Raw genomic sequence first — 15,071 nt, 5'->3', positions numbered from 1 at the left:
TGGGGCAGAGCTGTATGCTGGTTTTTAATGTTCCTAAGAACTAGGAAACAGAAATCAAAAATAGACTTTGCTCTTCTTGATAAAAGTAATAAAATGGTTAGCGGTGTTAAATTAATCCTTACAAAACAAAACCCAAGGAGGTTAAATAAAGCCCGGAGGCTCCGCATAAAACCCACGACGACTACAAAACAGCTGCAAAGACGTCTTTACACACCAAAGAAACTCCTCTTCTCCGCTCCTCCCCTATACGGTACACAGCGTCGGCGAACACGGGACTCACACATGTGGGAAAGAAACACGGATGCGATGGGAGCAGCCCTGCGAGGAGCATGGGCACCACGGACAGAACTATTTACACTATGGACACGGAGCTGTGCTGGTGCCAGTCCAGCCGCAGGAGCCCCCGGGCTCTGCCCGCCCTTCCCCTGCCAGCACCGGGCTGCGGCCAGCTGCCAGGGCCCCTCCAGCCGCGGTGCTAGGCGCCGAGCACTCGCGCTTGCCATCCGTCCCTCCATCTGTCCCACCGTCCTTCTGCCCGTGCGTGCATCCCAGCTCTGGCTGCCCCTTCTCTCAGCGCTCTGGCGTCGAAGGGGCTGCCTGCTCCTCCTGCCGCGCCACGCTGGGTTCCCTTGCCCTCCGGCAAGGGCCGCAGCTGAGCCTCCTCTCCCCGCCGGTGGCCGGGTGCTCCCCAGCGCTCCTGCGCAGGGGCGGCGTGCAGTTCGCAGAGGAAAGCAGGTGCCGTGGAGCTGCTGCAGAAGAGTCCCCTGGGCTGGTGCTACGCAGCCAGCAGTCTCTCCACTGCCCCGTCAAGCCTCCTCGGGGCCGCCGGCACCTCCCCTGCTGCCTCGCACCTCTGCACCTTAGTTGGGATTAGTCTCCCGGCTGCTGCTTTGCTCTCGGCCCAGCTCCCGCTCTTTGTCTGCTGTGGAGGAGGAGGACGACGATGAGGAGGAGGATGAGGAGCTCAGGGTCCGGCCTGAATGCTTGTAGGCTGCAACAAGCTCCTGCAGCCGCTCCGGTGTGGGCTCCCACTTGGCGAAGCCCGCACTGTTCTGCAAGAAGAGGACGGCTGTGTTGTGCACAGCCTTGTAGTACATCTCCTCTCTGCAAGGGAAGACAACGGACACTCAGCATCTCCCCTTGCCCACCTGCCCAGAAGCCACACGACTGCCACCCAGATCCACTTCCTAGCACTTGCCCCTCTTTCTGCGTGTCATGTTTAGGGCAAGTATTCATCTCTGTCCCTTTCTCTCATTATTCTGAGGAAAACAGCAGGCAGAGTGCAGTGTCAGGCATTTCTGAGTAAAGGAAGAGGCTCGCGAAGTTTCAGAGGAGAAGCACTGATGCTGCATAGCCACGTAGCTCTCTACCAGCACGTACACCGGGACATCGCTGTCCCTGCAGAAGGAGACTCATCACGGTAAGGCATCAGTCGTAATCAGGTACAGAGAACTTAGTGTTTAAGCACTTGTTGCTTAAAAAAGTTGTTGCTTGAACTTGTTGCTTAAACAGCAGACCAATGGCCAGCTTGCTCTGCTGAGGACCAAGATCCTACCTGCCCCTTGCTCCTGCTTCCCCGCGAGTGACACCGAATTGCTGCAGCATTTGGCAGCCCAGGAAACACTGCTCAGCTGGCTCACCAGATCTGGCAGAGGAGCACAGATGCTCACCACTGCACCACATGTACGACCTGTTCAGACCGCACTTGTACTCAAGGAATACACCACTCACAAGCTTTTTGTTAGTGAAATACCTCAGTAGTCATTAAATGAACATGAAATTCACAACACTCTGTATGCCTGTCTTAAAAATCCAGGGTGCTTATGCACTGCGTTTTTCCTTGCCTGCTCCCTACTTTCCATTGATTTCAACCTGGGATAGGATATTTCCATCATACAGCTTCAGAAATGCATTCCCAGAAGGACCTGAGAAAAAGGCCTACTTTTTGCAGACATGCTGAGACCCGCTGCGGTATTCATGATCAAAGGCTGGCAGGATGAGCTGGTGCCGCTTGAACTTGCTCTGCTCCATGCGGGTCAGGGCTGGTGTAGGAGGGTCCCGCCACTCGGGGATGAAGACAATAAAGGAGAGAGGCTCACTGGAGTTCTCCAGCAGTTTCTAGTTCAAGAAGAAAATGAACAATCTCAGCGCTGGCTGAGCAATGACATGTCTAATGAGTTCTACTGAAAGGAAACATTCCTGCTTCTAGAGCAGTGCCGCAGCAGCCGCTGTCCTTTGCCTTCTGCATTACAGCCCTGCTGTGAGGGTGCGGGAGCAATGCGGAGAAGAGGACTGACTGCACAGCTCCATTCAGAACAACTCCACAGGTGAGCGAACGTACCTCAAAGTGAGAGACCATGGCATCCATCAGCTCCTCACAGAACGGAGGATTTGCCTCAAAAGAGCCACTTATAGGGAAGAAATCCAGGCACGGGCTGGAGGAAAAAGGCAAAGATCCCTATCAAAGAGGCTAGAATTCTAATTTTCACACCTTAAAAAGCATCCACTTCCTCCGAAAAGGCAGTCATACTCTCAGAAAGCCTGAATCCCCAGCAGTACAGGGCCTGCCACTTCTAACAGCAGGACCGGTCACTGGGGATACGCTCCGCCTGTAGTCACTGAAGGTGACTGCTGATTCAAGCTGACTGATTGAGGGCCCAGGTCTCCCATTCTTCAGAACAAGGGCAAGCGCTGGCAGACCTACAAACTGCATTACTCCAGGGACCACAGCCTTCTAACTAAACTAACAGCACACTCCTGACGGTTTCACAGCCAGGCTGTGTCCACTCATTGGCAGGCCTGAAATACACATCCTTCTGAGCAGACATCACACAACCAGCTAGCACCCTGAACACACAGACATGTCAGCCTGTCTTGAGTCATCACACGTGCACACACCCACACAGAAACATGGCAAGGACACTGGAACGTAAGACTCACCCCCTGGATCCAAAATACCCGTCTGTATCCAAGAAGGCCGAACAGTACTGTTTAAAATAGCAATTCAGGGGCGAGGCAAAGCATTCAAAACTCACTCCAAAGAGCTTGTGGAGGGCTTCGAAGACGTGCACGGGAAGTGCCCCCTGCAGACCAGTTCCTTCGTACAGACCCACACCAAACATCATCTGAGGAGAGCAAACCCCGGTGAGCCGTGCCTGCACTCGCTGTTCCTGCTGCTCCCTTCACTGACCACGGACCCAGGGCCACACGTCCATGCACCCACTCCTCTAGGTATGCAGGGCCCCCTCGTCCTTTCTCAAATTCGTGTAGGTCCCCTGCATGTACCCAAGAATGCTCTTTAGATATTTCATCCAACTCAGGCCCCACAAACCAACTGTCAATTTTCACACATACAGCCCATGAACCTTTAGTTGACCCTCAGAGTCAAGAACTACTGAAGGTTCCTTTCATAAAAATTTATCTTTACCCCCCCTGAGGTCTCCTGTCAAGATCACAATTGCTCCCCAGACCGCAGTCCTATCTCAAAACACCAGGAGCAGACAACGGACCCAGTTTAAGCCCTATTTTGCATCAGGCTCCCAGAGCTGTAGACCTCCCCCAGAACAAAGACAACAAGTTCAGTTCCCGCTATTACTAAGGCTTTCTGATGTACAACAACTCTGATGAGACAATACCTGATATCGACGGAGAAGGCACCAAACCCTGGGCAGAAACTTTTCAAAGCCAGAGTCATCAATGCAACTGTACCGATAGAGAAGCCACTGGAAGAGAAAGCCCAGCCATTAAACACAAACAGAATCAACAAAGATAAGACAGTACACAAACATACCATGACATGGAGAGGGACACTGATGAACAACAGGAGCAAGTGGGGCTCTGCATGGAGGCCTGTCAGCACATCTGCTTTTACCATGTGAGTGAACCACAAGCTGTTTACTAGCATGAAAGAATGTACCACATCAGCAAGTGTCTCTCAGCAAGGGCTGCTTTGCTGTGAGTACGACCATTCTTGCAGCACAGTACGTATCAAAAGCGTACATGCAACACCTTGTAAGTATTCCCAGCAGAAGCCTGACCCTGACTAAGGTCAAAGTAGCTGTCCCTCATTTCTGCTACTATTAGGGCAGTGTCTGACAGCCTCCGTCAGCTCAGCACTCCATCCCTCTGCACAGTCCCTCCTCCCGGAGGACAAGGAGAAATGAAACCTCTCACCAAAGAGCAATTTGTGACAAGTCACACAGGACTGGCAGTCAGCCCTTACCAGCTTGCTGAAGTAGTTGCGGCTCACTTTCACCATCTCCCCCTTGTACCGCACACATGCCACATTGTTTTCCATGTGCATTTCCACACTGGGGAGTGGTGGGGAGGGGATGGCCAGTCTCACTGGGTAACAATATACGAGCCTGTCCTGGACTTCAGGAGCTTCTATCTCAGCTACAGAGAATAAAGAGAAAGGCAGCCCATTAGAATCCAAGGACATCTGGGACAGATCTTCCTTCCACCTCAAAACATGCAGTGACAGGAATAGGGCTAAAGATCAGACTGGTCACCCCAAAAACACCGTGGCGGTCCTTCATAGACCTTGTAGGCAGCTACCTAGGTTCAGAGCTGATTCCCCAAATTAATTCTATCACCCACTGCCAGAGCATAAAGAGGACCCATTTTGCACTACTTCTCCATCTCTAACACAGCAGACCTGTAAACTGTACACAACCATTCCAGCACCATGAGGCACGTTCCACGCGTAAAACACTTTCCTTGTCATTACTCTTGTTATTTCAGTTTGCCCCAAACTCATCCAAAGCACAATAAATATTCCCAGGCTGTCCAGTGCAGGAGGCAAAGCAATCTGCCTGCCACCTTGTGGTTACCCACTGTGGACAGCAGCTTAGCCTTGGCTTCAGCAGGAAAAAAGAGCGCTCACAGGAAAGATCAGTCGGAAGGAATCACGAACTCAATCAGGTGGGAAGACAAGGAGCAAAAACAAACAGCAAAAGGCAGACACTGGGATCTGAAGGGAGTCTGCGGAGAGCTAAGACCCAAAAAGGAAAAGGTCTACAGAACGCTGGTGATGAAAGGAGCAGGGACCATAGACGAAGGAAAAGGTGACTAGAGGCAGAAGTACAGACATAAACTAGGAAGAAAGAACATAGAAAAGATCAAGGAACATGAATCCTCTGCTGGGAAAGGAAGAAGGGTGCACAGTGACACGCTGGGAGGCAGAGGAGTGCAGAAGGTGCTCAGAACCCAAGAAACACGGCAAAGGAGAATATAGGGAGGAGAGAGTGCTCGGCACTAGGAAGGGGAGTGTCAGGAGTCCCCAGGAATTCATGAAAAAGCAGAGCAAAAAAACATGGTCCAGGGAAATGAACTAACGCACTGTTCAGTGTGGTCAGCTCCTAACAAGCTACTTAATCCTGACAAATCATACATCTATGATATTTGATATTATAGCCAGTAACAGTACCCGATGGAAAACACCTTGCCACTGCATATGCACTGTGTGACTCTGTCAGCTGGACTGGCTATTTCTGACTCTATTAAATTTAACCCCATGGACACAGAGCAGCCCTGCCAACAGATAATGCTATTTGAATAGGGACAGGCCAGAGTGCACTGCCTTTATGTTACAGTGCTGTAGTCCTATAGCTTTTCAGAGCTGACTGCGTACCAGATATATTGTTCTCTTTGAGGATGGCAAGATGCTTCTCTCGGATCCGCTTGACGTATTCAAGGGATATGTAGTAAATCTTACTGCAGATGCCTTCAACAGAGTCCTTTGCTGCAGCAGACACATGGGGCCCACATTGTTTGCGTAAGTGCTCCAGGCGGTCCTGCAGAACCAGAGAACCAGAGAGTCCCTTACACAACCCACCACCGGACTCCCCAGAGGTATGCAGAGTCTCCACGCCACTGTCACTCCCATTTCTCAAAGTAAAGGAAAGCAATCGCAGCCTTCTCCAGGAGGACCTCTATCTGGCCCCAAACACCGCCCCCCATCCTTTCCCAGGTTCCCTGCGCTCAGCTGCACGAGCAGAGGGTTACTGACCATGTAGTCCTCCTTAGAGGCAGAATGGTCCCGTCGCAGCCAGCTGAAGGTGTCCTCCACGTTCCACTTCACCACCTTCCTGCTGTCTGGTGAAGCACTCCTGTGCAAAACAGAGAAGCAAAATTTAACCCACGGCTGCACGGCAATATATTCCATCCCACCAGAGTGGTCTGTCAGCAGGGGAGCACAGCTGCTGACACTTCCTCAAGGCCCTACCCTGTCACTCCCCTCCAGGCCTCCTCTGGAAAGTGCTTCCAGACATTTGTATGACTAGGGACTGCCATGCTCTCTCCAAAACAGAGTGTAGCTGTCTGCTCTCCTCTCTGCAACAGGAGAGGCAGATAAAGTATTTAGCTATCATGGAAATAGTCCATTTTGATCTTGCCTCTCGTTTTCAAATGCAGCCACTGCTAGGAGCTTGTGAGTCTGAGAAAACTACGCCATTAACAAGCTTTTTGTTTTTCCCACAAGGCTGTCTTCCTCAATTCTGTCCTGGGGCAGAACTTGTCACAAAACCCATACAAGGTATAATAAAACACCACTCTAAGCTTGCTGCTCTTTAATAGCAGTGAGTGCCCAAGCACTCTTGTTTTTTTTCTCAGGGACAAATGACAGAAGGCATTCCATGTCCACTATTTCACAGATTCTCACTTGTCTCTGCATACATTCAGCTTCCCAACATTAGATTTTACTGTAACATTACTATCAAAAGATGCCTCCAGCACTATTGTTTTTCTTCTGTATGTTCCTAACCTTGCTTTTCCTCAGCAAGATGATGACCAACGCCAAATAAGGTGGGATGCAGCACCCTTCTAAAAGTCCCTATAACCTTTTTCTCTTTTCTGAGCATGACAGCACTGTAAGAGGAACTCCCACCTGGATTCAATCAGCCGTTTCGCAGCCTCGGCATACTTGAAGAGCAGTCTCTTGGCTTCCTCCCGGAACTTGATTCTGGATAACCTGAGGTAAGTTTAAATTCACATGCATCAGTTCCACAGCTGCCACGAAGGCATGGAGGCCAGGTCCAGTTCCCAAGCTTTACATGACCAGCAAAAGTAAAACACAAAAGCACAGAACTGCGGCAGCTAAATCACTGGACCAGACCAATACAAAAACATCCCAGCAAGGTGCCCTGTCTTTGAACAGTACCTGATGGGAATGTCATTCATGATCTCTCTGAACATGGAAGGAGACACTACTGGCTCACAGTCACTCGGTAAAAGAGGATCTGTCCCTTTATCAACCACCTTCCTCTCCAACATCCAGCGATTAAAGGACTCCCTTGGGGGGTCAATCCCTGGAGAAGCACAGAAAAAGGGTCTAATCAATACGACAAAGACATGCCCAGAAGCTCTGATAAGGACCATCACATTGGAGTTCTGCCTAGTTCACAAATAACAATGTCGCAGAGCATATAATCACCACAAAAAGAGATCACAAGGGCAAGGCAGACAAACCAGAAGGAAGAACACCACAGTAATGCAGGATTGGTAAGACAAATAAGGGGAGACCAACAGAAACTTACCTTCTCGCTGCTGGCAGAGCTCACGATAATGTTGCCGCAGCTTGAGAATGAGCTGGGATCGAAGCAACTCCACCTCAGGGTGTGGAGAAAGCACTTCAGATGGTGCTCTCTGTTTAATCACTGCATTTGTCTGAATATCCAGGTCCCAATATACTCTACGGCAGAAGCAAATGTCATCAGGATGGCCAGATCATTGGCTAATTATCAAATATTACTTCTAAAGATGCTTCCTTAGGCTGTTTCACCAGCCAGGAAATTGAACTATCAAGATAGAGGGGGGTGTTACATCCCTCAGGTTCTTCTTCAAAGAGTCTGGAAAACCAGGTGTCTCTAATCTACCATCGAGAAAAGAACAGAAGACAAATGGAGACAACTCACTCAGTTGGTCGTAAAAGAGCTGCCTGCTGTTTATCTTCAGGTGAAACACACCATGCCTTCAAAACAGAGGTTCCTGGAATACTGGGAGAGCTGGGGACCGGCTGAGCAGCTGGGTTCCCTGGGACGTCCCCCTGGGCGTGTAAAGATGAATTACTGCCCCACAAAGACAGGTAAAGGGGAAGCAGCCCAGTATATCTAACAATCCCGCACCAGTACACCACTCAGGATACCCCTGTGAATTGCTAGAGCACCTTTTGCCTCTGTTGGCATAACTTAACATGGACATGCAAGATACCATGTTTCTCAGTCATAATCTGTTATCTCCCAACTCCCATACTCCACCTCAGGTTGTAAGAGAGAAACGGCAACTCAGAACCTGAGTCTGCTTCCACTTTTGTACTTTCTGAGTGTCAGCTGTCACAGCTTGAGTTCTACTAGGGTGGCCTGACCTTGCACAGTTCGAAAAAAAAACAGGTCCAAGCTCCAGACCCCTTACGTTTCAGTTTGAACAACATCCTTAAGCCTATTTGTTTCACAGCATCAGACCCACCTTGGGCTTTTTCACACTGTTGCCGCTTGGTGGAACCTCCTCAGAGAATCTCCTCTTCCTCTGCTTGCTCTCCACAGAGGTATCTATCATCCCACCTTCCAGTGGCATCGGAGCCGCATTCAATCCCAGAGGGTCTGACTATGAGTGTCCAAACAACAACAGCACACATTAGTTCATCAGCTGCCACTGCAGAGCCCCAAATGAAGGCAGTGAGACTTCTTAATTTCCCATTTCACTGCCCCAGGCTCCCACATAGATGGAAATAGGGACACCAATACTCACACCTCCAGAAAGCTAAAAAAATCTCTTCTAGACCTGTCCCCATATGCTTTTTTTTAAGACTTAGATAAGAAAAATGCAACGCAACCCCCCCAGGTTGAGTGTTCTTCCAGCAGTGCACTACACCAGGAACAGCACTACCTGAGCGTGCACCTGAAGGAGGAACATTTCATCAGAACCAAGCCAGACACTGGACTCAGCAAGGAGTTTTGAAGGTAGAGAAGACCCTCCCACATGTGCAATCTGAAGTCCACAAGACCACGGCATCTCCCCCTGCAGAATATCCCAGTACTGGCACAGCCCCTCGAGATGAGTGCTTACTTACAATGACATCGTGCTGCCCCAGAACAGGCATTTCCCACAAAGACTGGTTAGTGAAGCGATTGAAGTAGTAAGGGCGATTCTCCCGCTTGCTCCAGCACTTCTCCCAGCCAGCCTGCACCAGCTCATCTGAGAAGACAGTGAGAGAGTCAGGAGAGGAGCAGTCCTGAATAACAGCCCTGCCCTTCAGGTCCCCATTACTGTCACAGCACACTCTGAAATAAACATCACTCCTAGCCTCCCATAGCGGCCTCGCTTCACCTCCTCTCCCCTGCTAGCACGGCCCTGCAGAACTCTGTGCTGGGCCTTCTCAAAAGCAGAGTCAGTACCTGGCAGGTCCTGTACCAGTCGCATAGGTTTGGGGGAGCTGGGCTGGTTCTGGTTGGAGGTGCCAGGTGAGTGACTCATGAGAGACGCTTCCTCCGCAGGGCTTCCGTGATTCTCATTGGCCATTTCTCAGCAACCGCACTAGGAAAAAATACAGAGAAAATCCATGTTACAGCAGGAAAGATCCCAGATCCACTTGGGCCACGCAGCTGTAGCACTAAAAGTTCACTCTGACAATAAAACAGGGTTTGAAACAGTACACACAAAACAGCACATAAGTCCTGAAAAATACCTGTTATCCTAGATACAACTAGCTATGAGGAACTGAGCTGAGCTTTAAATGGTGTCAGTCAGGGAGTTCTTAAGGCCAGCATTCAAAATACTCACTTTTCAGCTAGATCTCTCCTTAGAGTGCAGCGCCTGGTCCCATACATCAGGACTGAGAGCATAAAAAATAAAATACACTCCTCTGTGAACACGTACCACCTTCTGCCACGCTAATACTACTAGCCAGATCTGACCTGTTTATCCTCAGAGACAGTTTAAATCAACATTTACACACACACACACCTGCACATAATTTAAACAAAAGGCTTTTATCAAAAAACTTCTGCTATATGAAATAGCCGTAGTACTTCACTAATAACAACTTCTGTGGTTCAGAGAACGACAGGCTAGGAGTCAGGAACTCCTGAATTATTTTCCTCAGTATGTCCCCAGCCCAGACTAGCTGTCAGGCCTCAGCCAGGCTGTTTTAGCCTTTGGTACTTTTTCATCTTCATGACAACAGTTATGCAAAAAAAGGTCTGTTGAAACAATAAAGCTCATCTTAATCATAATTTAGTGTTGCCAGCGGGAGAGACACAGCCAGGCTTTTCCTCTCTTAGACACCATTCTTCCCCCCGGGGAAGTTTCTGAAACAGCACTGCAGATTGCTCCTCTCTAGCAGCCCTAAATACAGTGGCAATTAACTGGGGGAAAATGAGGCTTTTTAAATAATTGCCATCTACCTCAGTTACTTAACTCCATTCAGGCCTTTGGAGACACCCTACACAACACCAAAGTTAGGGCCACAGTAGTACCATCTTGTATACAGAAGTGTGTTTTTTAACTGAACACCATAGTAGCCCCAGCAGTAGGCTCCCTCGCATATCATCTCTTAAATAAGAACTCTGGTTTAGTTTGCATGTTAAGTTACTTTTGATTTATTCACCCTTGCTCCCCTTCCTGTCCATAAAAACAGTGCTGGCTATTTCAGAACAGCCGAACGGTAGGAGCCAACAACGATCAAGAATTAGCAGGCAGTAACTAAGTTGTCTATAGTACCGGCTGTGGAATCAGTGTGAGGCAGGCCAGGGCTGAGGAACACTTGACCCTTCCAGCATCTCAGAAGATGTTTTTGTTCTTCCAGCAAGGGTAAGCAAGGAAAGGTGTGGGACACTGCAGAAACCTGGAGTTTCGGTCTCTGCTCAGAACTAGGCAGATAACAATAACCAAGCCCACAGGCAAAAAGCGTCTGCTACAGAGCATACCAATGCAATCATGGACATTTAATCACCTCAGCAGGTGAGTGTTGCGCAATATTTGTTTCCTCACACTTCCTCCTGAACTCCAACCCCGCTGTGCCCTCTAGAGTCACTTCACTTTAGCTAGCTGCCAGAACAGCCCAGCCACCTCGAAGAGACACGGCAGGAGCTCAGACTCGCGTCAGGGCCGTCAGTGCAAGGAAGCACACCGGAGCCCAAGGGGCGCTAGGGCTGCAAGGTACGAGCCTCAGTACTGCAGGTACATAACTTTTGAAGAATGTGTTTAGCCCCTCCTCCTTAAACCGAAACATATTTGCACATGCAGTTGCTGATGTGTCCTGTATATTACACAGACAACACGTTATAATGAACTGGTATGTACTAACAGGACCTGACCTCCCAAAGTGAGCCAAGGATGTATTTCAAGAAGTTAAGAGAGAGTGCTGGGTATCAAGATCTTCCTAGACTGGATAGCACACACACACCAGCTGCAGCAGCTTGCCAGTGATTTTCACCACTGATCGCTCAAAACAGCTATCAAATAGGGTTCACTGTTTTTGCCTTCTCCCGTTTATGGATAAACTAGAACGGTGGAAGTAGATAAGCAGCTTTATCACTTGATCAGTGTTGATGAGTATTAAATCCAAGTACCCTCAAGGTCTGGGAAAACGAAAAAAGCAAACTAACAGGAATCCTGACAGAAGCAACTCTACTTTTATATAACTAGTATTGGGACTTAGACAGTGAAAGGGATCCAGAGTAAGCATTTTATGGTGATTACGGTATCGTTTTTATACACCATGGCAATGCATACAATACTTCACAGACACAGTAGAACGCTGTCCCTGCCCAGAGAGCTTACAACCTAGGAGCAGCAGCACAACCGGACAGACCACAGCAAGGTGAAAGAAGACACACAGTAAAGAAGTACAGCAAACAGGATCATTTGTTTCCATTTCACCGAGGTAGGATTTTACACAAGATAACAGCAAATGCAAACAAAGAAGAGCAGCAACAGCCCCCTGGGACACAGCAAGGTTCTCCCTCATCCCAGAACCACGGCTGCTTCAGGAAGCTGGAAGCCAGGCCACCCTCTCTTTTCATCAGTAGTTCTCCCATTCCTGAGAGCCAGCGCTTGTGCCTGGCTAGGCGAGACAGGGACTGAGCAGAGCACAGAGCTCCTGAGGCGGCACGCACACGTGTGGCGAGCGTGCTGGGGACCAAGGGACCGCGTCTGCCGAGGGAAAGTATGCTGCAGGGCAGCGCGGAGGCAGCTCCCGGGGCTGCCCTCCCGGAGGCGGTGACGGGACGGAGCTCCTCGGCGTGGCGGGCCGGGACCAGCGGGCAGCCACGGGCACTGGTGCCCAGCGAGTGCGAAGCGGAGGCGGCGGCGGCGACAACTCTGCAGGCTGGACAGGAGGAGTCCGGGGGCACGCTCTAAGCGGGGCGGAGGCCGGGCGGCCCCGCGCCCGGGCAGGCGAGTACTTACAGTGGCGGGCTGCCTGGCGGGACGCGTGGCCGTCGCTCCGTGCTCGCCGCTGGCGCGCCGGGGCCGCATCCTCATAGCGGGTCGTCCCGCGCCTGGCCCGCGGGGGCCGCTGCGGAGACAGGAGGCCGTTACGGCGCGCCGCGGGGGAGGAGCCGCCGGAACGCGCGCAGGCGCGGCGGCAGCGGCGGGAGCGCGGCGCCCAGCGCAGCCGGGGCGAGCGCAGCGGCGGCGGCCGCGCTCTAAGATGGCGGCCGCGGGCCTGCGCCGCCTCCCCTCCGCCGCCCGCCCGTCGCCGCCCGCCCCCTCTTCCTCCTCCAGGGCAGGCCGCGGCCGCGCGGGAGCGCTGCTTACCTGAGCGTGAGGTCGGGGGCTGTAGGCACCGGACACCGCTGCGTCTCCCACCGACGCCCCACCTCCGCCTCGCCCGCCCCACCGCCGCCATCTTGCGCCGGGACCGCGGGCCGGCGGTGCGCAGGCGCGGGGCCGCCCCGCCCTCGGCACTGCGCAGGCGCTACCTCCCAGCTGCCGCCCGGCGCATGCGCATTCGACCCGCGCCCCGGCCCGGCGGCAGAGCGCCTGCGCGGAGCCTCGCCCGCGCCTGGGCGGGCGGGCGGGCGCGTGCGCGGAGGACGGGCGGCGGCCCCACCTGCCCCAGCGCCATCTTTGGTGTGGCGCGGCGGCGGCACGCCCGGTTGTGGGCACGGCCGCACCGCCGTTGCTATTTCGGGCCGCGCAGCCTGTTATTGCGGCCCGCGGTGGCCGGTGCGGGGCGGCCCTGCCCGCCCGCCGCGGGCGGTTCCTGTCACAGACAGGGCGAGGCCGCAAGCGGTCGCCACCAAAGGGCCTTTGAAGTCCGGCGGCGCCGGGGCGGAGTGGGCGGCCGGGCCCGAGGGCGGGGGCAGCGCATTGATGTGCCGGCGCGGGCGGCTGCTGGCGGCAGCGGCCCAGCTGGGTGCCCGCAGCGGGGCTTCCGCCGCCCGGCGGGGCCCAGCGGCCGCTCCCTGCCGACGCCTCAGCCCGCGGGCCGGCCCCTGGCAGCCGGCCGCCCCGAGCGCTGTTCGTGCCCGTCTGCCTGCTGACAGGAATCCCTCCCTTTAGGAGCATCCACTTACACATTCTGCCTGCACACCCACTCGTTCAGTTGTTGATTTGGCCCACAACGTCAGGTTTCAGAAAGGCTGCGGTGGCGTGCTCACCTCGGCTGCTGTGGCCAGTGGCGGGCACTGGCAGTGTGTGATGGGACGGGTGTGCAGGAGTGTGCCCAGCCATCTGCCTGCCCCACGCCCGGTGCGGTGCTTTGCAGGTGGAGTTGGGCGCTGGCGCTGAGACAGGCAGCCGCGCTCCTCCACCAGCCCTTGGGATCGCTTCCTTGCCCTGAGACCGGTTGCTGCTGCTGCAGGAGCCGCAGCGTGGCTGCCTTCCCGTGTGGCCTGTTGGGGTGCCTGCCTGGCCATGCTCCCCGGTGTGGCTGGAGCTCCCATGGTGCCCACCTTGCTGGTTCCTCTCTGCCCCCTGGATGCATCCTCCCGGAGCCCCGGTCTGCACATTTGTGGGGACAGATGTGCCTCTGCCACTTGTGGCACGGGAGCCAGACCCCACGAGAGTGTGGTGCTCGCAGCATGACAGGAGCAGTCTGCATTCAGCGCAACGCGTGCTGGAGGACGACGCAGGGTGGGGAAGGGGGTCACGGCAGTTACTAGGTCCTGCCGGGCTGGGCCAGTTTCTGTAGGGGGCTGCAGGAGCCGGTGGGGACAGGCTGCGGGTGGAGGCCCCAGGCGAACGGCTGTTCTGCACGCAGGGGCACAGCCGCCCGTCTCCTGCCACAGGCCCGTGGGCTTGGCTTGCTGGGCAGGCGACGGCCCCCGTGGAGATGAGCAGGGGCAGCCATGGGGCTGTCACCCCCAGCCGCAGGGCCCTTTCCTGCCCTTTGCCTCTGGAGCGTCCCTACTCCCCAGCTTTCCAAGGCTTTCCGTGTTCCTGGGCAGCGGCCCAACCTGCTGGCTCTCCCAGAAGTCCTGCCCTCTGCTCTGAGAGCACCAGGGTCAGTTTAATGAGTTAATGCTGGCAAAGCAGTTCTGGAGGGATAAGTGCTGTGTAAGCACTAAGTCTCCCAAGTCTCCCTGCGTTTGGCGCACGAGCCCCGCACAGCCTGGCTCTGCTGCCCTACAGCACAGATAATCCCCCGCAGCACAAAGTGCTGGCTCAGACCAACCCCTTGTTGCTCAGCCCTGGGGGGAGAGGGGACCCTGCGGAGGGACAGCGTGAAGCCTCGATCCTTGGAGCGAGGAGGCTCAAGCGGCCAAAGGGAGTGGTGAGGGCAGGGGCGGCCCCTCAGCTGTGCCGCTGCAGCTCGCTCAGGCAGGGCCTTCGGGGGCCTGGGGAGGAATCCCTGGCCTGAGGAGCTGCCCATCCTCTCCGTGACGGGTGCTTGCAGGGGCAGGATGGAGCAGGATGGCAGCATGGGCGCTGCTGGGGCCACGTCGGCAGCGCCCCTCACGGTGCTATGAGCCCCAGTGCCTGCCATGCTGCTGGCAACAAGCTGAGCAAGCCCAGGCAGAGGCATGACTTGCAGACCCCGAGCTGCCCGGTTCATGCCAGGGGCCTGGGCAGCAGCTGTCAGAGCAGCACTGAGGATCTGGCAGCCTCGGCATCTTCTCCGCCTGGGG

At 53.8% G+C, this 15,071-nt stretch overlaps 1 protein-coding gene across 2 annotated transcripts; it reads right to left on the bottom strand.

Moving 5' to 3' along the window:
- Window positions 1-5: 5 nt before the first annotated feature.
- PCIF1 (phosphorylated CTD interacting factor 1) lies at window positions 6-12,869 on the bottom strand. Of its 2 annotated transcripts, XM_075166994.1 has the most exons (17): window positions 12,757-12,869; window positions 12,406-12,514; window positions 9,393-9,531; window positions 9,068-9,192; window positions 8,464-8,601; window positions 7,914-8,044; window positions 7,536-7,690; window positions 7,160-7,307; window positions 6,887-6,970; window positions 6,011-6,110; window positions 5,633-5,795; window positions 4,223-4,395; window positions 3,636-3,722; window positions 2,941-3,125; window positions 2,342-2,435; window positions 1,943-2,118; window positions 6-1,104 (listed from the first exon to the last, which is right to left on the bottom strand). In XM_075166994.1, the coding sequence occupies exons 3-17, from the start codon at window positions 9,514-9,516 to the stop codon at window positions 861-863; spliced, it is 2,127 nt and encodes a 708-aa protein (XP_075023095.1). In that variant the 5' UTR covers window positions 9,517-9,531; window positions 12,406-12,514; window positions 12,757-12,869; the 3' UTR covers window positions 6-860. The 2 variants fall into 2 exon arrangements, with proteins under 2 accessions (XP_075023095.1, XP_075023096.1); XM_075166995.1 differs by lacking the exons at window positions 12,406-12,514; window positions 12,757-12,869 and adding an exon at window positions 10,987-11,116.
- Between the last annotated feature and the right edge of the window lie 2,202 nt (window positions 12,870-15,071).

The sequence above is a fragment of the Calonectris borealis genome, chromosome 17, assembly GCF_964195595.1.
Source record: "Calonectris borealis chromosome 17, bCalBor7.hap1.2, whole genome shotgun sequence".
NCBI lineage: Eukaryota > Metazoa > Chordata > Aves > Procellariiformes > Procellariidae > Calonectris > Calonectris borealis.
This window is presented reverse-complemented; position numbering and strand designations above follow the sequence as displayed.

Coding starts and splice junctions, on each gene's coding strand:
- PCIF1 (XM_075166994.1), bottom strand. CDS start 9,516: ATGGCCAATGAGAATCACGGAAGCCCTGCGGAGGAAGCGTCTCTCATG. Junction 4,396..5,632: donor CAAAGAGAACAATATATCTG/GTACGCAGTCAG, acceptor TATTCTCTGTAG/CTGAGATAGAAGCTCCTGAA. Junction 3,126..3,635: donor GCCTTCTCCGTCGATATCAG/GTATTGTCTCAT, acceptor TGCTCTCCTCAG/ATGATGTTTGGTGTGGGTCT.